General features: G+C 47.8%; 1 protein-coding gene and 1 pseudogene across 1 annotated transcript in view; one reads left to right on the top strand and one right to left on the bottom strand.

Moving 5' to 3' along the window:
* LRRC75A (leucine rich repeat containing 75A) overlaps window positions 1–19,706 on the bottom strand; it is a 124,068-nt gene that overhangs the window by 11,626 nt on the left and 92,736 nt on the right. The window contains 1 exon segment of the mRNA XM_036768572.1: window positions 16,180–16,292. Within this exon segment, the coding sequence (XP_036624467.1) occupies window positions 16,180–16,292 (113 nt within the window).
* Window positions 5,318–5,429, top strand: LOC118858879 (annotated as a pseudogene).

The following is a 19,706-nucleotide window of genomic DNA, read 5'->3' as shown; positions in this document are numbered from 1 at the left end:
GAATGGTGCCCAGCCCCCATCTTCTCTCATCTGACCCCCTTGTGGCTGAGGGGCACCGTTGTTGAGGCAGCTGGCCAAAGTCTGGGGCGTAGCCAACCAGCTTGAACCTGGGGCCTTGGGTCCAGGGCCTACAACCAGCTGAGCTAAGCAGCCAGCACATGAGGTAGTTATTAGCACTATGGGGAGCCCTCCCCCACTATTCCTGAGGCCTGGAACCCTGGTGTGTGAGCCACATGTTTTGACGCCATTGGGCTCGGGTTCCAGGGAGAAAGGTCTGCTTTGAAGTCTGTTTTCCAGGGCCAACTAGGGCCCCATTTCCCTCCTCAGCTAGGGGAGCCTCTCCCATGCCTGGCAGAGGGGGCTAAGAGTCTTCTCTGATGGGATAAGGGCTGGGGTGAGGGTGTGTGTGGGGTACAATTCACACATCTGGAGAAAAAGGCAGCTGCTTCAGGAGTTGGGAGCTCAGCTGGACAGGTGGGTGCTTTCTGGGTCTGGGTGTGTGTGTGTGTATGGGGTGGGTGGGGCTTGACCTGAGGCAGCCTTGAGAAGAGAAGCACTAGATATCAGCTGCCCAACATAGTCTTGTCTTGCTCACTGCCCGAGATCAGCATGGGCTTGGGCTACATCTTCCCCATGAACAGAAACCTCTAGGGGACGGGGGTGGGACCTCCTGTCCAGCCAGAAGCTCCCTGGGAACAAAGCTCATACTTTTCCCATCTTCCTGGAAGTTTTCCAGGACAGAATCTCTGCTTCTCCATCCTCTTTTCCAAATTTCGTCCTGACCTGGAGGATCCTCCCTGCTCAGCCCAGGGCCCAGGAAAGCATGGGCCACAATGGAGTTGATGAGAGAGAGAGAGAGAGAGAGAGACAGAGAAAGAGAGACATACACACAGAGACACAGAGAGACAGAGAAAGAGACAGAGAGAGACAGAGGGGGAGAGGGGGAGAGAGGGAGAGAGAGACAGAGGGGGAGAGGGGGAGAGAGGGAGAGAGAGACAGGGGGAGAGGGGGAGAGAGGGAGAGACAGAGAGAGACAGAGAAAGAGACAGAGAGAGACAGAGAGAGAGACAGACAGAGAGGGAGAGAGGGAGAGGGGGAGAGAGACAGAGACAGAGAGACAAAAAGAGACAGAGAAACAGAGACACACAGAGAGAGACAGAGATGGAGAGACAGAGAGACAGAGACAGAGAGAGATAGAGCGACAGAGGGAGACAGAGGGGGAGAGGGGGAGAGGAGAGAGACAGAGAGAGACAGAGTCAGAGAGAGAGAGAGAGAGAGAGAGAGAGAGAGAGAGAGAGAGAGAGAGAGAGAGAAAGAGAGAGAGAGGGAGAGAGAGAGAGAGAGGTTTTTAAACTATTTTCCTGAGCAGAAATCAAATGAGTTTTCAAAACTTCATCTAGAGACCTCGAGGAAACCCTGGCCTTGGGCCCCTGAAGTCTCTGGACCACAGAAGGAGGGGGAGGGCATTTCTGCCCTTGAAAGCCCCTGGCTAATCAGGCTGCAGTCCCACCAGTCCTCCCTCCCACCTCCTCAGGCTCTGCTCTCATCCATCCACTGTTCCCAACCCCCACCCCCTTTTTCTGACTCTGCCCCCACCCTTCTCCCTGCCCTGGTACTTCTTCTCCTTCCCCTCCTTCCAGCCCCAATGCTGCCGTCCCAAGAAGGCCATGTGGCAAGTGCAGCAGATTTTCCAAATGTTTCTGCCAAATTAGGGGAAATTGTTTTTAAAGCCATTCAGGGTTTATGGGTCTGGCTGGATCAGCTGCACACTCCAAGAAACTTTAGACCTTCCCTCAGAAAAGTTAGATTTTTGCCAACTATCACACATCATTCCCACATGAGCACATGCCCCCCACCCCAACACACATCAGACCCCTGAAGTGCTGCATCTAACCAGATTGGCTCATCTGGCAAGCAAACACTCACTGCCCACCCCCCCCATCCCCTGCTGCTTCGTAACCAGGGCCTTAAGCAGGAATGATCCAGCTCTGACACAAAAAGCAGTGGGCACAGGGGACAGAGGGAGACCTGGCTTCCAATCCTATTTCTGTCATTTTTTAGTAGCGTGACCTTGCTTGAGATATTCAGCCTCTCTGGGCCTAGACCATTTTGCCTATCAAGCTCAGGCCTTTCAGGCTGGGAGACAGACAGAGCTGGGATCTCACCAAGAGCCATTTACTCCTCCACAGAGAGAGGGGATGATCATTGTTAGGCACCCAAGAGACTAAAGGAGAACCCTGGAGAGTTCCACACTGAAGGGAGTGAAATGCTTAGAGCGAACATCTTGCCACTCAGGATTTCATTGGTGTGGGGAACTCAAACTGAGGAAACTCCCTGACCAGTGCTGACCAATAACTGTTCCATAAATTAGGAGCAGAGGATTGTAGAGCTTGTGCTAGATAGCACTTGTAATAGCACCATGTGATATCACCCTCTCATTTTACAGATAGGGAAACTGAGAGAGAGGAAGTTGAATGTTTTTCCCAAGGCCCAACAGGTATTAGCAGTGGTGGCAACTGGACTTGGGTTCCCTGATCCCAGAGGCAGTCTTCTTTCTCACAGTCTTCGAGAGCTGCCTGAGAAGTTAAGTGACTTGCCCAGGGTCACATAGCTAGTATGTATCAGAGGCAGGAATTGAACCCAGGTCTTTCTGATTCATAGAATGGTTTTTTACCCACTTGGCCAAGATGTCTTTGGTCATTCAATAAACTGTCAGAAAGAGCCTGCTGGGGATAGGAGTCAGGGATGTTCGTTCTAGGAGTGGCTTTGCTACTGATTTGTGATGTTATCTTTCCTGACTTATCCCTTCCTGGTTTGTCCCAGCTCCACTCGCTTTTCCCTAGGCCCTGAGCAAGAACCATTGTTATCTATACCCAGTCCAACATAGCTGGGGGAGTGAGGAAGGGTATTTCCAAGAGGCCAGCAATGGTAATGGCAGTCAGAGACCAGGAAAGTGGGGCAGATAGGAAGAGAAAAATATAGATTGGGGTTGGGAGGGAGAGAGGAGAAGAATCTATTTTTTTGCCTAGTGCTTCCCTGTCAATCAATGAAGAGTTAATAAGCACCAATTACATACTTACAATGTGCTAGGCACCGTGCTAAGTGATGGAGATACAAGACAAAAGCAGAAAACAGTATCTGCCCTCAAAGATAATGACTTCAAGGGTACCTGGGGTTTGAAAAGATAATGCCGCCTTCAACAATAATGGAAAGTTTAGAAGTTGGGTGGGGTTAGGGGAAAATATAATGAATTCTGCTTTGGCCATGTTGAGTTTGCAAGTCCCATGAACATCCAGTCCTAACTGTCCTGCGGGCATTTAGTGATGTAGGACTGGAACTCAGGAGAGACTTGGGCTGGGTGTATAGATCTGGGAATCATCTCTATAGAAATGGTGAGAGAACCAGTGGGAGCTGATGAAGTCAGCTCAAGTATAGAGAGGAAAGAGGGCCCAGGACAGAGCCTTGGGGGAACACAGTAGTGGGCATAATGGGGAGACTGAGACAGAGAAGTCAGACAAGTGAGAGAAGAACCAGGAGAGAGCCATGTCAGAAAAACCTAGAAAGTTGTGAATGGATCCAATCATTCTGAAGAGCAATTTGGAACTGTGCCCAAAAAGCTATAAAACTGTGCATACCCTTTGATTCAGTAATATCACTACCAGGTCTATATCCCAAAGAGATTAAAAAAGGAAATGGTCCTATTTGTACAAAAATATTTATAGCAGCTCTTTTTGTGGTGGCAAAGAATTGGAAATTGAGGGGATGCCCATCCATTGGGTAAGGGCTGAACAAGTTGTGGCATGTGATTGTGATAGAATGCTATTGTGCTATAAGAAATGATGAGCAAGATGTTCTCAGAAAAATCTGGAAAGACTTACATGAACAGATACAAAGTGAAGTGAGCAGAATCAGGAGAACATTGTACATAGCAAACAGCAATACTGTACAATAATCAACTGTGAGTGAGTTAGACAATTCCAAAGGACCTATGATGAAAGATGCTATCCACCTCCAGAGAAAGAACTGATGGAGTCTGAACGCAGACCGAAGCAGATTTAAAAATTTATTTTCTTTATTATTCTTACTTTTTTGGTCGGCATTGTCTTTTCCAATATGGCTCATATGGAGACGTCTTGCGTGACTGTATGTGTCTAACCTGTATCAAATTGCTTACCTTCTCAAGAAGTGGAGAGACGAAGGAGAGAGGGAATTTAGAACTTGAAGTTTTTAAAAATGAATGTTAGAAATTTTGGTTTACATGTAATTGAGAAAAAATAAAAACTGAATGAAAAAAAGAAAAACCCAGAAAGGAGAGAGTAACCAGGAGGAGAGGGGGGGTCAAGGTGGATGAGGGACCAACATAATGAGGATTGAGAAGAGGCCGTTCACTTTGGCAATTAAAAGATCATTGGTTTGCATCCATAGTGATACTGGGAACCAGATGTGTGTGTGTGTGTGTGTGTGTGTGTGTGTGTGTGTGTGTGTGTGTGTGCACGAGCGCGCGTGTGTGTGAATGCGCGCACATGTGTACATACGTAGAGCCTGTGTGCAGAGGAGTAAGAAGAGAATGAGAGGAAAGATAGTGGTGGCAACTGAGTTTCGTTAAGAAAGGGAGGGTGTCTAGGGAGGGTTTTTGGTTTGTTTTTTAAGGACAAGGAAGATTTGGGTGTGTTAATAAGCTTTGGTGAAAGAAAGAAGCAGGAAGGAGAGATGGAGGATTAGAGAGAGGGGGGATGATAGTTGGGGCTCAGAGATTCTAGGGCTCTGTGGCATTCTCTCTCCTTCAGGAGCCCATTAGGGAGGCTGCTTCAGCCTGAATGGCAGAACCACATTGGGCTCTGTTTCTTAGGTCCCAGATCCTGGCCCAGGAGTGGGAAACCTATGGCCCTAGGAGCACATCATTCTGCCCCCCCCACTCCAACCACCATCTTCTTCTTCCTCCTCCTTTTCTGTTGCTTCTCTTCCCATCTCTCCCTCTCCATCTCTTTCTGTCTCTGTCTCTCTCTCTCTCTGTCTGTCTGTCTTGTCTCTCCCCCTCCCTTCCTTCTATCTTCCATTCCTCCAGCTCCCCTTCCTTTCCTTTCTTCTCTCTGGTCCATAGCCCTTATGTCTCAGGGACCCCCACTAGTCATCAGGCAGCCCACAGAGGGCCATTGAGTCTAAAGTTTCATAGTGGAACCAATCACTTCTGGGAAAATGCTAGCCCTCCACTCCTCACCTCAATCAACAAGCAGTTATTAAATACCTACTGTTTGCCAGGCGCTATGTTAGGCTATTGTTTGTCCTTCATTTTGAAAAGGATCAATGACATTACAGTGTGTTGTATGAAAGGAGAAGAGGGAAGGATGGAAGAGGCCCTGCTGGCCTTTACAACACACATACATTTAAGGCATTGCCACCTGCTCTGTGGCATCTAACTATGCATTAAGGATGGAGAGACAAAGATGAAACAGTCCCTACTCTCAAAGTTCTTCTATCCTACTGGGAAAGAAAACATCAGTCTACAAGCATTTATTAAGCAACTACTGTATGCCAGGCACTGTGCTAGATGCTGTAGAACCAACAACAGCAAAGGCAAAAATAGTGCCTGCCCTCAAAGGGCTTCTTGTCTTCCCTTTGAGTCTCTCTGTCTCTCTGACTGTCTCTGTTTCTTTCACTCTCCCTCCTTCTCTCTCTATGTCTCTGTCTCCCCTCTCTCTGTCTCTCTTTCTCTGTCTCCTCTCTGTCTCTGTTTCACTCTCCCTCCTTCTCTCTCTCTTCTTTTTCTGTCTCTCCTCTTTGTTTCTCTGACTTCCTGTCTCTCTCTTCCTCTCTCTATGTCTCTGTCTTTCTCCTCTCCCTCTCTCCGTCCTCCTCTTCTCCTACCTCCTCTGTTTCTCTCTCTCTCACTCTCCCCCCTTCTCTCTCTATTCTTTCTTTCTATGTCTGTCTCTCCTTCTCTCTCTGTCTCTCCACCCCACTTCCTTCCTCTTGTTTTCAATCCTTCACTGCAGAGTATCTACTGTCTTCCAGCACTGTCTCTCTTGACCTGCTTAATTGGTTTGCTTTTAAGAACACGGGAGATACCAGTTGGAATCCTAAGAAGCCTCCAGATGAAGCTTCCCGTTGGCTGGCTTTAGGACACACAGAAAGCACAGGATCACATTTTAAGGGGAGAAAGACTGCATGCAGCCAAAGGGAATTAAATCAGCCAGATGTTGGATGGTACCTTTCAGTGAAAAGGGCGAGACACTGGAAGAGGGGGCTTAAAGCCAGCGAAGCCATTTTCTCTGGCCCATCTTCCAGTCCTCTCCTTCCTTCTCCTTCCCTCCTCCCCACCCCTGCCATCAGCTTCAGTAGAGGATTGGTTTACCATGCCTGGAGATAGGGGGATGGACCAGATGACCTTGGAGCTCTCTTCCAGGCCAGAGCATCGACAATGCCATTTTCTACTTTGGCCTCGGGAAGGAGAAGAAATGTATCCTTGACCAAAATCTACGACACATCCAGGAATGGGGGAAAACCAGGGAGCTGGTGACCTGGCTCCCACCTGCCTCTCTGACTCCTGGCTGGGCTGGAAAAGCATTTCCCAACCTATTCACGGCTGAAAAGCGTTCACTTTGCAGGCTCCCAGAGGGGAATGAGTTTTCTAATTAGAAACACAGGGGAGCAGGAGGGACCTGGGGCTTCCAGGGCCTAGAGCCAGCCAAGCAGGCTGTGAAATACTTGCTCTGTAATCACTGCTGTGGGCACTTGGCATGACCTCCTGTAGCTCCCATGACCCAAAAGGAGGCAGGAGGGTCTGCCCCACTCCAGGCCCCATCAGCTCCCCACTGTCCCCCTTTCAGGTGCTGCTCGGCCCTCTTTCCTCTTCCTCTCTCTCCTTTCTCTTCTCTGCCCCATCTGCCCCTCTCTTTTCTCTTCTGACCCCACTCCTTATTCTCAGCCCCCCTCTTTACACACCTCGCCTCCCTCCTTTCCTCTCCCTTCTCTCCCTCTTTTATCCTTTCCCCTGCTCTCACCTTAAATCTTTTCCTTTTCATCACTCCTCATTTTTTTCTTTCCTCTCTTAACCTATTATCTGTGAACTTGTTTTTCAAAGAAATATTTTGACAAATGTATTTCACTATAACTGGTTTCCTGTATATCTTACCTGCTGCATTAAAAAACCTGATTCTGAGAAGGGGTCTGTAGGTTGTCTGCCCAAGGGGTTCAGGACACAGAAAAGACTAGCCCTGCCCTCCCATCTCCTGTTTTTTAAGCCTCTCTTCCTCCTGTCTGCCTTTGAATATGCCTCCATCTGCTGCCCATGCCTTCCTTGGAGGAGTCTCTTACCTTCTCCCTCACACCCAGAAGATTACCTGCTTATGTATGTGCACCTTGTTTCCTTAAAGAACTCAGGAGAGGATTTGCAAGCACTCTAATTTGTACGCACTTTAGAAAACATTCTCAGAGCATTCATACTCCAAAGATCCCATACCCCAGAGGTCAACCTAGGATCACAGACCTCAGAAGCCACCTAGTCCCACCCCTCCATTCTACTGAGACCCAGGGAGGGAAGTGACTTGTCTAAAAGTTGTATAGGAATTGTCAAAGGTGGGGATTGAACCCAGATCTGCTGCCTTCTGTACCAGTGCTGAATGTTGCCTCCATGGCACCAGCTCATCTTTCTTCTCCCAAATTCTCCTTCTTTTCTCTCTGCCTTAGGAGAGAAGGCGGACAGAGGATAGCAGGTTTAGGGCTGGAAGGGGCCACAGGGGCCATATAGTCCAATCCTTACAGATAAGGAAACTGAGGCACAAGGAGGGAAAGTGACTTGTCCAAGGTCACAGAAGTATTAAATGGAAGAGTCAGGTCTTCTGATTCCAAAGCCAAACCGCTTTTCACACCATCTTCCCCATCTGGACAGTTGTCTCCAAGTCTTGGGAAGACTGTTCCACGGAAGAAGGATTAGACTTGCTGTGCTGTTTGGCCCCAGAGAACCAGGAGCAGTAGGTGGTTGCAGAGAGACCAATTTAGGCTGTATGGCAGGAAGTTATTCCTGGCAATCAGGGCTGTCCAAAAGGAAAACGACCTTGGAAGATGGTGGATCTTCAACCACAGGCTGAAGGCCATTTCTCAGGAGTGTTGAAGTGGGCATTTTTGGTGGTGGGGGCGGGGGGAGCAGAGGGTCAACCGGACAGCTGTTCAAGTCCCTTCCAGCTCTAAAAATGCCATGATTCTGTGCAATCTGCACCAGATAGGAGGCTGGGGACTCTCCTTTCCCGGAGATCTCTAAGTATGGCAAAGATCTTCTTGTCCCAGGGAGGTGGAGGGAACGATTAATTGACCTCAGGAGGGGCCTTTCCTTGCTTTCACTGGCCAAGTCTGGGTGACCTCAACCATAAGGATCTCTGTCCTGACCCAGCAGGACCCCCATCTGCTCTGCTCCTCCACCTAGAATGCCTCAGGTTTGAACAAATAGCCAGAGACAGGTAAGATAATGAGACAATCCATGGCAGGAGCTAATATACTAATCTGCATTAATGCCTGCTTCCCCAAGTGCTCACCTGACATTCCAACACCACTGAAGTCACTTCCCTCTTATGGGAGGCAGGAGGAGCCCAACATTCATGGGGGGAGGGCACACTGGGTCAGAACCAAACCCCAACTCTAACTCCAACAGAAAGTTAGGGAACATTTAAATATGAAAAGCCAATGTGGCTGTCAGGGACTAAGGAGGGGGTAATCTGGAGAAGACTTAAGGGGACAGACTGGTGCTCTTGATGTAAAAGGTCAGCCATTGGGAAGTCAGAATGTAAGCTCCTAAGAGGGGGGGTTGTTTCACTCTTTGTATGTGTAACCCCTGAGCTCAGCACAGTGCCCAGCCCATAGCAGATCCTTAATGATTGTTGACTGACTTACTGAGATCGATAGAAAGATACATCAAGCATTTATTAAAGGCTTACTCAGTGCCAGGCACTGTGCTAACTACTTGGGCTACAAATTCCAAAGAAAGACTGTTCGTACCCTCAAAAATCTTACATTCTAATGGGGAAACACAACATATGGCAGGTACCCTATTAGGACAAGGTATACAATGAAATGTAGCGAATATGACCCCCTAGTAGGGAAACATATATAAGGAAATATAGCAAATATGGCACCTTAGTAGGGCAATATATACAAGGAAACGTAGCAAATATGTCACTTTGGTAGGGCAATATGTCCAATTCCAGAGAGTCAAGGCCAGGACCTTGGTCCCAAAAAAGTGTTGCTGACTCAGGCATTTCTTCCTGTTCTGATGTGAATTGTACTAGTTGGCCTCTGGGCCTCCTTCCATCACTGAGGTTCCACGGTTCTAGGTTGACCTCTGGGGTATGGGATCTTTGGAGTATGAATGCTCTGAGAATATTTTCTAAAGTGTGTACAAATTAGAGTGCTTGCCAAATCCTCTCCTGAGTTCTTTAAGGAAACAAGGTGCACATACATGAGCAGGTAATCTTCTGGGTGTGAGGGAGAAGGTAAGAGGTTCTTCCAAGGTTACACAGGTAGTTAGAGGCAGAGTCAAGATTCAAATCCGGGTTTTCTGACGCCAAAACCAATCCTCTTTCCATGTTGTCTTTCCAATCTGGGCAATATAAGTACGGGGTAAAGGGGACTATAGCAGGTACAAATGAGAGATCCGGACCAAGAGAAGGAAGCTCATTCGAGGGGAAAGAGAACACCTTCAGCTGAGGGCAAATGAATGGAAGGAAGTGGCGCCTGACTTTGGTGGCCCTTAAAGAGAAGGGTTTTCATTGGTAGAATACTTCAGCATCTGAATGCACATGAGTGGAAGCTGGAATGTCAAGTTCAGAGGGACAGTTAGAGGTCCAATTTGGCTGGAATAGAGAGAGAATAAAGGTGGGGGATGGCGAGAAGTAACTCAGAACATTCCTGAAGAGTTAGGTTGGAGAGAAGGAAGCATGTCCCAGTCACTGAGGAAGACCAGGCAAATCCCCAAGGGCAGGCTAGTACAGGCAGAGATCAGGTAACAGGCAATGGCCCAATTTGGCTGGAATGTAGAGTGTGGGAAGGGGAGTGATGGGAAAATTAGTCTGGAAAGTTAGGTTAGAGCCAGATTGAGGAGAGAATGAATCACAGTGAAGATGACTTTGACAGCTGTGTGAAGGCCACACTGGAGACAGAAAAGAAGGAATTCAGGAAGATCAGTTGGGTTGTTGTTGTTTTGTTGTTTTTCAGTTGTGTCCAACTCTTTGTGACCCCATTTGGGGTTTTCTTGGCAAAGATACTGGAGTGGTTTGCTATTTCCTTCTCCAGCTCATTTGACAGATGAAGAAACTGAGGCAAATGGGTGAAGCAACTTGCCCAGGGTCACACAGCTAGTAAGTGTCTGGACGTCTTGCTGACTCCAGGCTGGGCACTCTATCCACTGTGCCACCTAGCTGCTAATTTGTTGACTACCACAAAAATCCAGGAGAGAAGTTAAAAGGGCTTCAGTGAACTAGATTGTGGCCGTGTGGATGGAGAGGAAGGGTTGGATGCCGGAGGCAGAACCTGGTATGGGGCGAAGGAGAGGTGAGAGAAGAATTGGGGAAGGACTTAGAGGCTGTTGAGTCCAACCCCTTCATATTACAGATGATGAAAGGGAGGCTAAGGGAATCAATAAACAGTCAATAAATGTCTGAGGCTGAATTTGAGCCCAGGTCTAACATCCAATCTATCTCAGGATGACTCTGAAATGAGAAGTCTCAGTGCCTGGGAAGATGAGGCCCTCAAAAAGAAATGCCTTCAAATTGCCGTGGCCCGGGTTGGGGGGGGCATGGAATGTACTTTGCAGAGATGGGATGGGGAGGAGGTCGGAGAGGCATCTCTGTGGTTCCCATTCTCACTGAAAAGACTCTCAGAGGCAGAAGGTGGCCAGACCCTTGGGGAGGCTGAGCTAGGAGGCAGTGGGTGGCTCAGGGGAGGGTCCTAGCTCTGCCACAAAGGCACTGTGAAACCTTGGCCAATTTATTTCCTCTCTTGGGCCTCAGTTTCCTCCCCTGTAAAATGAGGGTGTTGGACACCCATGATGTCCAGGTCCCTTCCAGTCCTAAATCTATTCAGCACCATGACTCATAGGGAGTCAGGCGATTGCTTCTCCGTCTCTTTCCTTGTTCTTACCAGGCTACTCCCCTGGATGCCTTCTTGGCTGACTCCCTCCTCTCTCCCCATGACCCACACCCCTGCTTTGCACAGCGTACACACCATGTCTCATTCTGGGGGCCCATGTTTATTTAGGTGCCCATCAAGGTTGAATTAGACTCTGAGCTCATCCTGGGGGCCCTGAACCTGTACCTTGCCCAGCCCAGAGGAGCCAGATGGGTAGTTCTGGGCTAAAGGCAATGGGGAGAGGATGAAGTATAAGGAAAACCATTAGCAGGTGTAGGGGTGTGTGTGTGTGTGTGTGTGTGTGTCTGTGTGTGTGTGTGTGTGTGTGTGCCCTCCCTGAGCTGCTTCCCCCTTGCTCACCTGACCTGGCACCAGAAGAAGGATCAGAAGGGGGAATTGTAGCCCCTTCCTCAATTGCTGTTCCTTCCAGGGACCTGTTTGTGGCACCTGAGCCCAGTAGACTAAAAGCTCAAGGACAGCGGGCTTAGCACAGGGCCAAGCACATAGTAGATGTTTAATCAAGGTTGTTCGAAACAATCAAAAATGAATATTGTACAATTACAAAGAATAAAGTTGATCCCAAAAAAGAGATAAGATACCTCTCCCAACTCTTTTTCCAGAGGTGGTGGTTGAGGTGTCCATGGCTGTGGGATACTGCATATAATGTCAGATTGTCTGAAGCATACTAATGAGTTTTGTTGAATTTTTGTATTCCTCTTTTTCTTAAAAAAAAAAAACTCTTTGTTACATGGGAAGGCTGTCTGGTAGGAGGGAGGAGGAAATCTATGTAAATGTAAAAAAATGTATGCAACATAAAAAGAAACCATATCAATTGTCTATTTAAAAATAAATGCTTATTGACGTTGAAATTGATCAAATGCAGTGCCCAGCCAGGGGCTCACTGGAGGCAGCATGGGAGAGGCCTTTATTCCAATCTCCGTACCTCATCCTTCTCAAACAGTATGTTAACTTTCCTGCTTCCTAATATAGCAGGGGGTGACCAGGCTAATCTCTGATGTGTCAGACCGTGGTTCTTCGGGGAGGAGCTAGAGAACATGTCCAGCTTTGTGGGAGATATCTAGTCCTTTTTTTTTTTTCTAAAATGGACTCTGTCACTCAGGTGTGTGTGTGTGTGTGTGTGTGTGTGTGTGTGTGTGTGCCACACCAACCTTCATTTTAGGGATTTCCTTGGGATTATTCCAGGGTAGGGACAGAGTTAGAAAGATTCTGACCCTTTTTGAGGTCAAGATCCTTCCCCTCCCCCATATGTATACCCACCCACCATGAACTTGGGTCCCCTTGATGGGACTCCCTGGGCTTCTGGGTAAACAAATATTCTGAGAGCTGACTCACTTTGCTATCCCGATAAAAGCAACACAACATTTGTCTGAGGTCCATGGAGTAGAGGCAAAGAAAGAGGGACCCTCTATTTTCCTTTTCTGGACATGAGTCACTTCATTTTAGAATCAGCCTCCATGTCAGTGTAAATTGAGTGAGTCATGTCTGCCCCCCTCTTGGTGTCTGAGTCTTTTCTCCCCTCCCAGTCTCCCTCTCTGGACCTTCAGATAGCAAGCCCTTGTCCTCCCCAGAGTCCCTTCACATCTCTGGGACCAACAAATCTCCGAGTCTGTCTTTGTGGGGAATGCTGCTACCCTGTACTGAGTCACAAGCTGGGGTCCAGCAGGGCTGGGCTTTCTCTTCTGTTGATGCTATATATAGGTGGAAAGTGGCTTGAAAGAGAAAGTTTGCCTGGTTTAGAGAGCCAGCCATCTCTGATCTCCCCCTGCCTTGGCTAATCCTACAAGAAGAATAATAGTTAGCATTTTGAGGCTTACAAACCCTTTCCAATATCCTCTTATTTGATCCTCAGAATCCCGGGAGGCAGGGGCTGTTACTATCTCCATTTTATGGATAATAAAACAGAAGTTCAGTGACTTGCCCAGGGTCACACAGCTATTCAGTGTCTGAGGCTGGATTTGAACTCAAGTCTCCTTGACTCAGGCCTAGCACTCTATCCACCGAATCACCTAGCTGCCTTCAAGCACCTCCTCTCTCATGGTTTATTTTTACCTAATTAATAAACCTTTTTCTACCTGGACTTTGAGCCAGATTTATATATTGGGGGTTTTTTCCAAGCAGTAATGGTTTTCAAAGTACTTTCTTGTACATTAAATCCTTCCATCCTCACAACGCCACAACCCAGGGAACGATTGTATCATCCTTTTCCAATACACAAACGGTGCTTTCCTAACTGGTCCCTTCAGAGAGCTTCCCCTGAGAGACCAGAAGTGAAGGACTAATCTTGAGAGAGGTCAGTGGTGGTTGTGGTGGTGGTGGTGGTGGTGGTGGTGGTGGTGGTGGTGGTGGTGGTGTCTCCCCACCCTGCTATGGAAGTGAGAGGAGCTAGGTTCCCTGCCCTCCCCTGGTTCAGTAACTTTCTCCTAATAAAGCCATCTGGAACAGAATCCACCTGGGCCTCGGAGCTCCTTCTCCCCTGGGCTTCTCTGAATTTCCAGGCTCATCAGAAACCAGGCATTGGTTGGTGTTTCCTGGGGTACAAGAGATTCAGGAGTGAAATGTGCTGAGCCTGGGGCAGGGGAAATCAGGCTGATTCCAGGCCAGGCCACCAGGAGACATCTTGCTTCACCCTCTCATGGGAGATGGAAGGCACTTCTGTGGAAAGGGGGGTGCAGTTTGAGGGCTGGGCTCCCTATTGCCCCTGGACCTAACCCTACGTGGGAGATCCAGGGCCCTACCTCCCAGCTACCAATTAGCCAGCGACCTTTCCCACTCTCTGGCAATTTGGATCCAGCCAGATGCAGCTGCTCCTTGGAGTTGACAGCTAATTAATTGTTACTCTGGGGAATATCTATCTCTTTCTCCCTCCCTCGCTCGCTCACTCGCTTGCTCGCTCTACCTCTCTGGCTCATTCTCGTTTCTGGTTCCTTTCATGACTATGTTTTTCCCTGCCCTCCCAAGGGCTAAAATCAGTTTCTGGGGTGGGGGAGGCAGGGAAGCAATCTGTACAGATCTGGGTGTTCCCCTGGGGGCTGTATTTGGGGAGAGGAGCATGTGGAACAGGAGAATGGAGCTTTATCTGGCTAGACCTGGCCCCCTGAGGCTCTCCTTTTCACAGGACTTGCTTCTCTCCCAAGTGCCCACCATCTGGTTGGGCAGGAAGCTGGTGGGCCTGAAAACCAGGAGAATCGACCAGCATTTATGGAGCACCTTGGGTGGACTCCTTAGGGCATAATTATGGGAGGACACGGACAGGAGTCAAACAGGATAGGTGGACACAGAACCTCAGAATTTATGAGATCCTAAAACCATTGGAGTACTGGCAAATATGCCAGGTCCTGGGCTCACAGGCACTGCAGTTACCCAGAGGACCATGAAAGAGGCCTTGCTCTCAATGAACTCACATTCTCTAAGGAGAGGCAACATGAATACATAAGAGGTATATACAAAAATATGCAAAATAGACCAAAGGTAATCATGGGATGTGGGGAGGTGTAGCAGCTGTGGGGATCAGGCAAGGAAGGCTTCAGGGGCTGAGTCTTGAGACTAGAAATTTGAAGAGGCAAATAGGTAAGGAGAGAGTGAATTCCAGGCAGTAAGGAGTGAATTCTAGGCAGTAAGGACAGAGTGAATTCCAGGTGGTAACGAGAGAGTGAATTCCAGGCATGGATTGGGGGGCAACTTATGCCCAGAAAGGCATGGAGACAGGAGATGGGGGTTTGTGTGTAACAGATTGGCTGTCCTTGGAATGCAGTGTGTGTGATGTGGAATGATCTGGAATCAGCCTGGAAAGGGATTTAAGTGACAAACAGGAGTTGTCTTTTATCTTAGGGAATAAGGACTCACTGGAGTTTATTGAAAGAAGGAGGGGGGTGGGCAACCCTGTCACATCAGCACTTTGGAAGCTGTGTTGAGGATGTTTGGAGCAGGAGGCAGGGAGGCTGATTGGGGGTGTGAGGAGAGTGGGAAGGAAGAAGAAGACCAGGCACCAGGCCCTGGAGTATAGACACAGTGAAGGGGGAGTGGGGAGAGAGATGATGACCCTGCAAATGAGATTGAGAAGGAACAGCCAGGCAGGTAGGAGGAGAACTCCGAAGGTCAGCATTACAACATGCCCACAGAGAAAAAAGCATTCTGAAGCAAGAGTGGTCAGCACTTGTTTTTGGCACTGTCCAGCTCTGTCTATGGCCTGGATTATTGGCACATATCCCCTTGGTTATGTTTTTAACCACTTTTCTATGTTCCAGCAGACCCACAGCTTGCCCCCTACCCCCACCCCAAGAGCAGGTACTGGGTCTCTTTCCATAAGCCATGACAAGAATCATGTTGTCCCCATCAGACTCGAACCTCTCTGAGGGTGGGGGTAGCATCTCTCCAGTCAGAAAGGAGAACCTCATCTGTTTGGGGAGCCACAGTCCCTGGATTCAGAGATGCAGGGGTATGTCTCTGATGAGGGAGACATGCTCCTGCTAACTCCCCATCCCCCACATTCCCCCTATCAAGTTCAGGGCTCTTTGAAGATAGAGACTGGAAACTATTTGAGGGTAGAACTTGGGTCTCCCCTCATCAGACTAGGATGCTCACAGTGGCAGGGACTGTCAAGTGAGGGATCTCTTTAGGGCACAGGAATAGGCATCCCTCATATCAAACTAGATGCTAAGGATGAGGACTCTGTCTCTTCCTTCCTACAGGTCCTGCCTGTCCCACAGGATAAGATCCTGGTGCTAGAGTTGGAAGGGACCTCAGAGACCATCTAGCCCAACTGAGACCCAGGAAAATAGGTACTTGCCTCTGGTCACACAGGTGGTAAATCAGGGAGGAGATGCCTAGCTCCAATCCTTGAGCCACCCCTCAGGGGAGAGGGGAGGCCCCCTCACTGACCAGGCTGGAAGGGGTCTCCCAGGAAGTAATAGGTTCCCTCCCCCCACTTGTTGGTTTTGTCATAGCAGGGATTAATTTTTGAGAATCATCTGGACTGCCTCCCAGCTCTGTGATTCTCTAGCTCCTTGGTGGCCCCTTCCCCACAGGATCCCAAGGGGGACTTACCAGGCCTGGGATTTCCTCTTCACAAAGCTCTGGCGTTTCCACTGGGAGTGAGGGCTGAGATGGTATATCAGCTGCCTACAGAGTTTCTCCACGGTGCCCAAGGCATCACCCTCCTGCAATGGCGACAACAGAGGTTGATTAGCGAGGGGACTGCTGGGATTCCTGTCCCAGACAGGAGTCTCATCCCCCAACACCAGGCTGGAAGAGAAGGCTGCTGGGTGGACCCCAAGTCAAAGTCTTCCTCAGTTTTCCCATCTCACCTATGAAATACAAGGCATGACAACAAGGTAATGAGACCAATTGTTTAACAAACCTTATCTGGATCATACATTCAGAGCTGGGAGAGACCTGAGGGGTTATGTGGTCCAGTTGTGTCAAACTCAGATAGAAATGGGGGCCATTAAACCATAGTAAGGATCCCTGTGGGTCATATATTTGACTTAGGAAACCACATATTAACATCTGTGTTTTGTTGTATTTTTATGTATTTTAAAAAAAGATTTCCCAATCACATTTTTATCTGGTTCTGGCTGCACTTGGGAGGGGATAAGAGATGGACAGTCAGAGAGCTGGAATGGTGCCCATGGAAGGTTACAAAAGCTAGATGAAGGTCCCCCTCCCCCGATCACTCTATGGCCTCTGCGGAGAGGTTGTAGGAAGACAAGGACAGTAGGTGCCCAGGATGAGAAAGTACAGGTGGGCTTGATCTGTATGAGTGGAGGGAGCATGAATGAGGGTCACCGGCATGACAAAGCACCTAGTTAACATATCCTTCCTCTCTCTTCCCCCTGCAATCCTATCCCTTTTGATTCCACCCAGGCTGCCGCTGCTCACAACAAAGGCAGAGTGTAGCAGTGGAGAGAGGGCTGGACTTGAGTCAGAAAGAATTAGATTCAGTTTCTGGCTCAGATATTACTAGCAGGGTGACCTTGGGCCAGTCACTTAACTGCTATTCGCCTCAATTTCTTCCTCTCTAAAAACCTGAGGCAGTTGGATTCAGTTGTGCTCAATTGAATATTGTGATTGGCTAATGCCAACAGGTATTTAATTTTTAAAAAAATATACATTTTAAACCTAACATCAATAAAAACATTCAGATAAGGGAACAAATGGTAAATAGCTATAAATTCCAAATGAGTTTGCTTAGCAAAGATTATATCAACTTTAGAGAGAGTGTGGCATAGTGGATGGAATGCTGAATTTAGGAGTCCAAAAGACCTCAGTTTAATCCAATGCTGACTCTAAGTAGCCACAGCCTCTCAGAGCCTCAAGCAACTCCCAAAGACTATAAATGATGGATAGCTCTGCCTGGAGGAGCAAGAATTCCCACACAAACAAAATCATTGGTCATTGACATAAATTAACTTGAATTGGTCGCATCTCTTTTTATTATCCATTTTCCTCTGGAGATGCTTTCTGTCTGTGAGTCATGCCATATCCTAGTTTCTGAAAAGACCAGGTTTCAGGTCACCCGAAGGGCAGTCAAGAGATGAATGGCAGGCAAGAGCAAGCTGTGCCACATTATCAGTGACAAACTATGTGGGAGAAGCAGCATCAGGTATCTCATTAGAGATGAAAAAGAAGTGGGCCAGGCACACATCATAAACAGGGCACAGGGGGGCGGCTAGGTGGTACAGTGGATAGAGCACTGACCCTGGAGTCAGGGGGACCCGAGTTCAAATTTAGTCTCAAATACTTACTAGCTGTGTGACCCTAGGCAATTGCCTCAAAAGAAAAAAAAAAGAACAAGGCATGGCCAATGGAGAACCCAAATACCCCACTGGTAAGCCCCCAGCAATCACAAGAGATCTGGAAGAAGGTCCTCATCATGTGGGATGCACCCTTTGTGATCAGTGTATAACACATAGACAAGAGAGCCATGGAATGGTCAGGCATGGCTAAGTCATGATTACCCCTCACCAAGACCACAGATTGACTAACATAACTGAGCACAGTGCCTGGCACATAGTAGGCTCTTGATAAGTGCTTGTTGACACCGCCATTCATATAGTGCCTACTTTGTGCTAGGTACTGTGCCAAGTGCTTTACAAAAGTTATCTCATTTGATCCTCAAAACAACCCTAAGAGAGGTAGGTGCTGTTATATGCTCCATTTTAACAAAGCTGTCTTGACTTGACCAGAATGAAGTATGGAAGCATATTAACTTGGGCAGCCAGGTAGAGCAATGAATGGAGTGCTGGATTAAGAGTCAGGGAAAAACTGAATTCAAATACAGCCTGAGACACTTCATAACTTCATGACCCTGGGCAAGTCACTTAACTTCTGCCTCAGTTTCCTCTTCTGTAAAATAATAGCACCTATCCCCCAAGGTTGTTATGAAGATCAAATGAGATAATATTCATTAAGTGCTTAGCATAAATACCTGGCACATAGTAGGCACTTTAACGTTCCCTTTTCCTTCCCCTTAAAATAATAACGAGAAACATTTTTTTTAAATTTCTATGCCCCTTTCTGATCTCTTGAGTCCGTGAATTTTCTTTGGAGTTCTATGTTATTATTTTTATCATTCTCTAACATGGTTGTAGTCAGTAGGTATGTTCTGATTCTTCTTCTTTCATTTGTCTCTCCCTATATCTTTGCATTCTTCATAGCTGTCATTTCTCATGGTACAATGATATTCCATTTAGTTTGCCCAACACATACGTGGTTCAACCATTCTCTGTCAGTCGGACTTCCAGCTTGTTTCCAGGTTTTTGCTGTCACAAATAATGTTGCTAGGAATATTTTGGTACAGTTTGGTCTTTTTTCCCTGCCAATAGTATCCTTAGGGAATTATCGTATTAGTGGGATAATGGGGTCAAAGGGTATGAACAGTTCCGTAGCTATTATATAAGCCCATGTCACTTTCCAGAAAGACCGTACCAAATCACAGTCCCATAGGCGGGATACCCGGGGGCTTCTTTCTCCACAGGCCCACCCGCATTCCAGGTAGAGATTTGCCTCTGCATTTCCTTCTACCCAGGAGAATGACAGCAAAGAACAGACCAGAATTCTTAAGAAAAAAAATTCTGGCCTTGACAATCAAGAAGAAAGAAGTGAGGAAAACATACAAATCAAACAACCAACAGATGATTTTCTCTCCAAATTTTCTCAGCTGACCTGATTTCAATCTTAGCAGCTCCAGAGCCAACCCTGCCACACATGTCCTCAGCGTGTGTCAGACAAAGGCTAGCCTGAAACTAGGTTACAGGTCACTGGGCTGCTCGTCCACAGCAAGCAGGAGAGAGGACCGGATTGTGGGTGACACAATTTCATTTCGTCCACAGGCGCTGTCTTTCCATATGTTTGTTCATGACGGATGCCAATTCGAACAAGAAGATAGGCAGGCATGGGGGAGGGTCATCAGAGGTGTAACAGGAAAAAAAAAAGAAAGCATCTCCTGGTTCTAGATAAAGTCAGAAAGAACAGAAAGACAACAGATTCATGAGATGCCTGAGGTGGCCAGAAGAATTGGAGGAAGGGGCAATAGGAGGATAGTGGTCATCTACTCTAAAACAGCCTATAGA

This window comes from Trichosurus vulpecula, chromosome 7 (genome assembly GCF_011100635.1).
Source record: "Trichosurus vulpecula isolate mTriVul1 chromosome 7, mTriVul1.pri, whole genome shotgun sequence".
NCBI classification, from domain to species: Eukaryota; Metazoa; Chordata; class Mammalia; order Diprotodontia; family Phalangeridae; genus Trichosurus; species Trichosurus vulpecula.
Note: the sequence above shows the minus strand (reverse complement) of the source record. Positions and strands in the feature narration are given on the sequence as shown.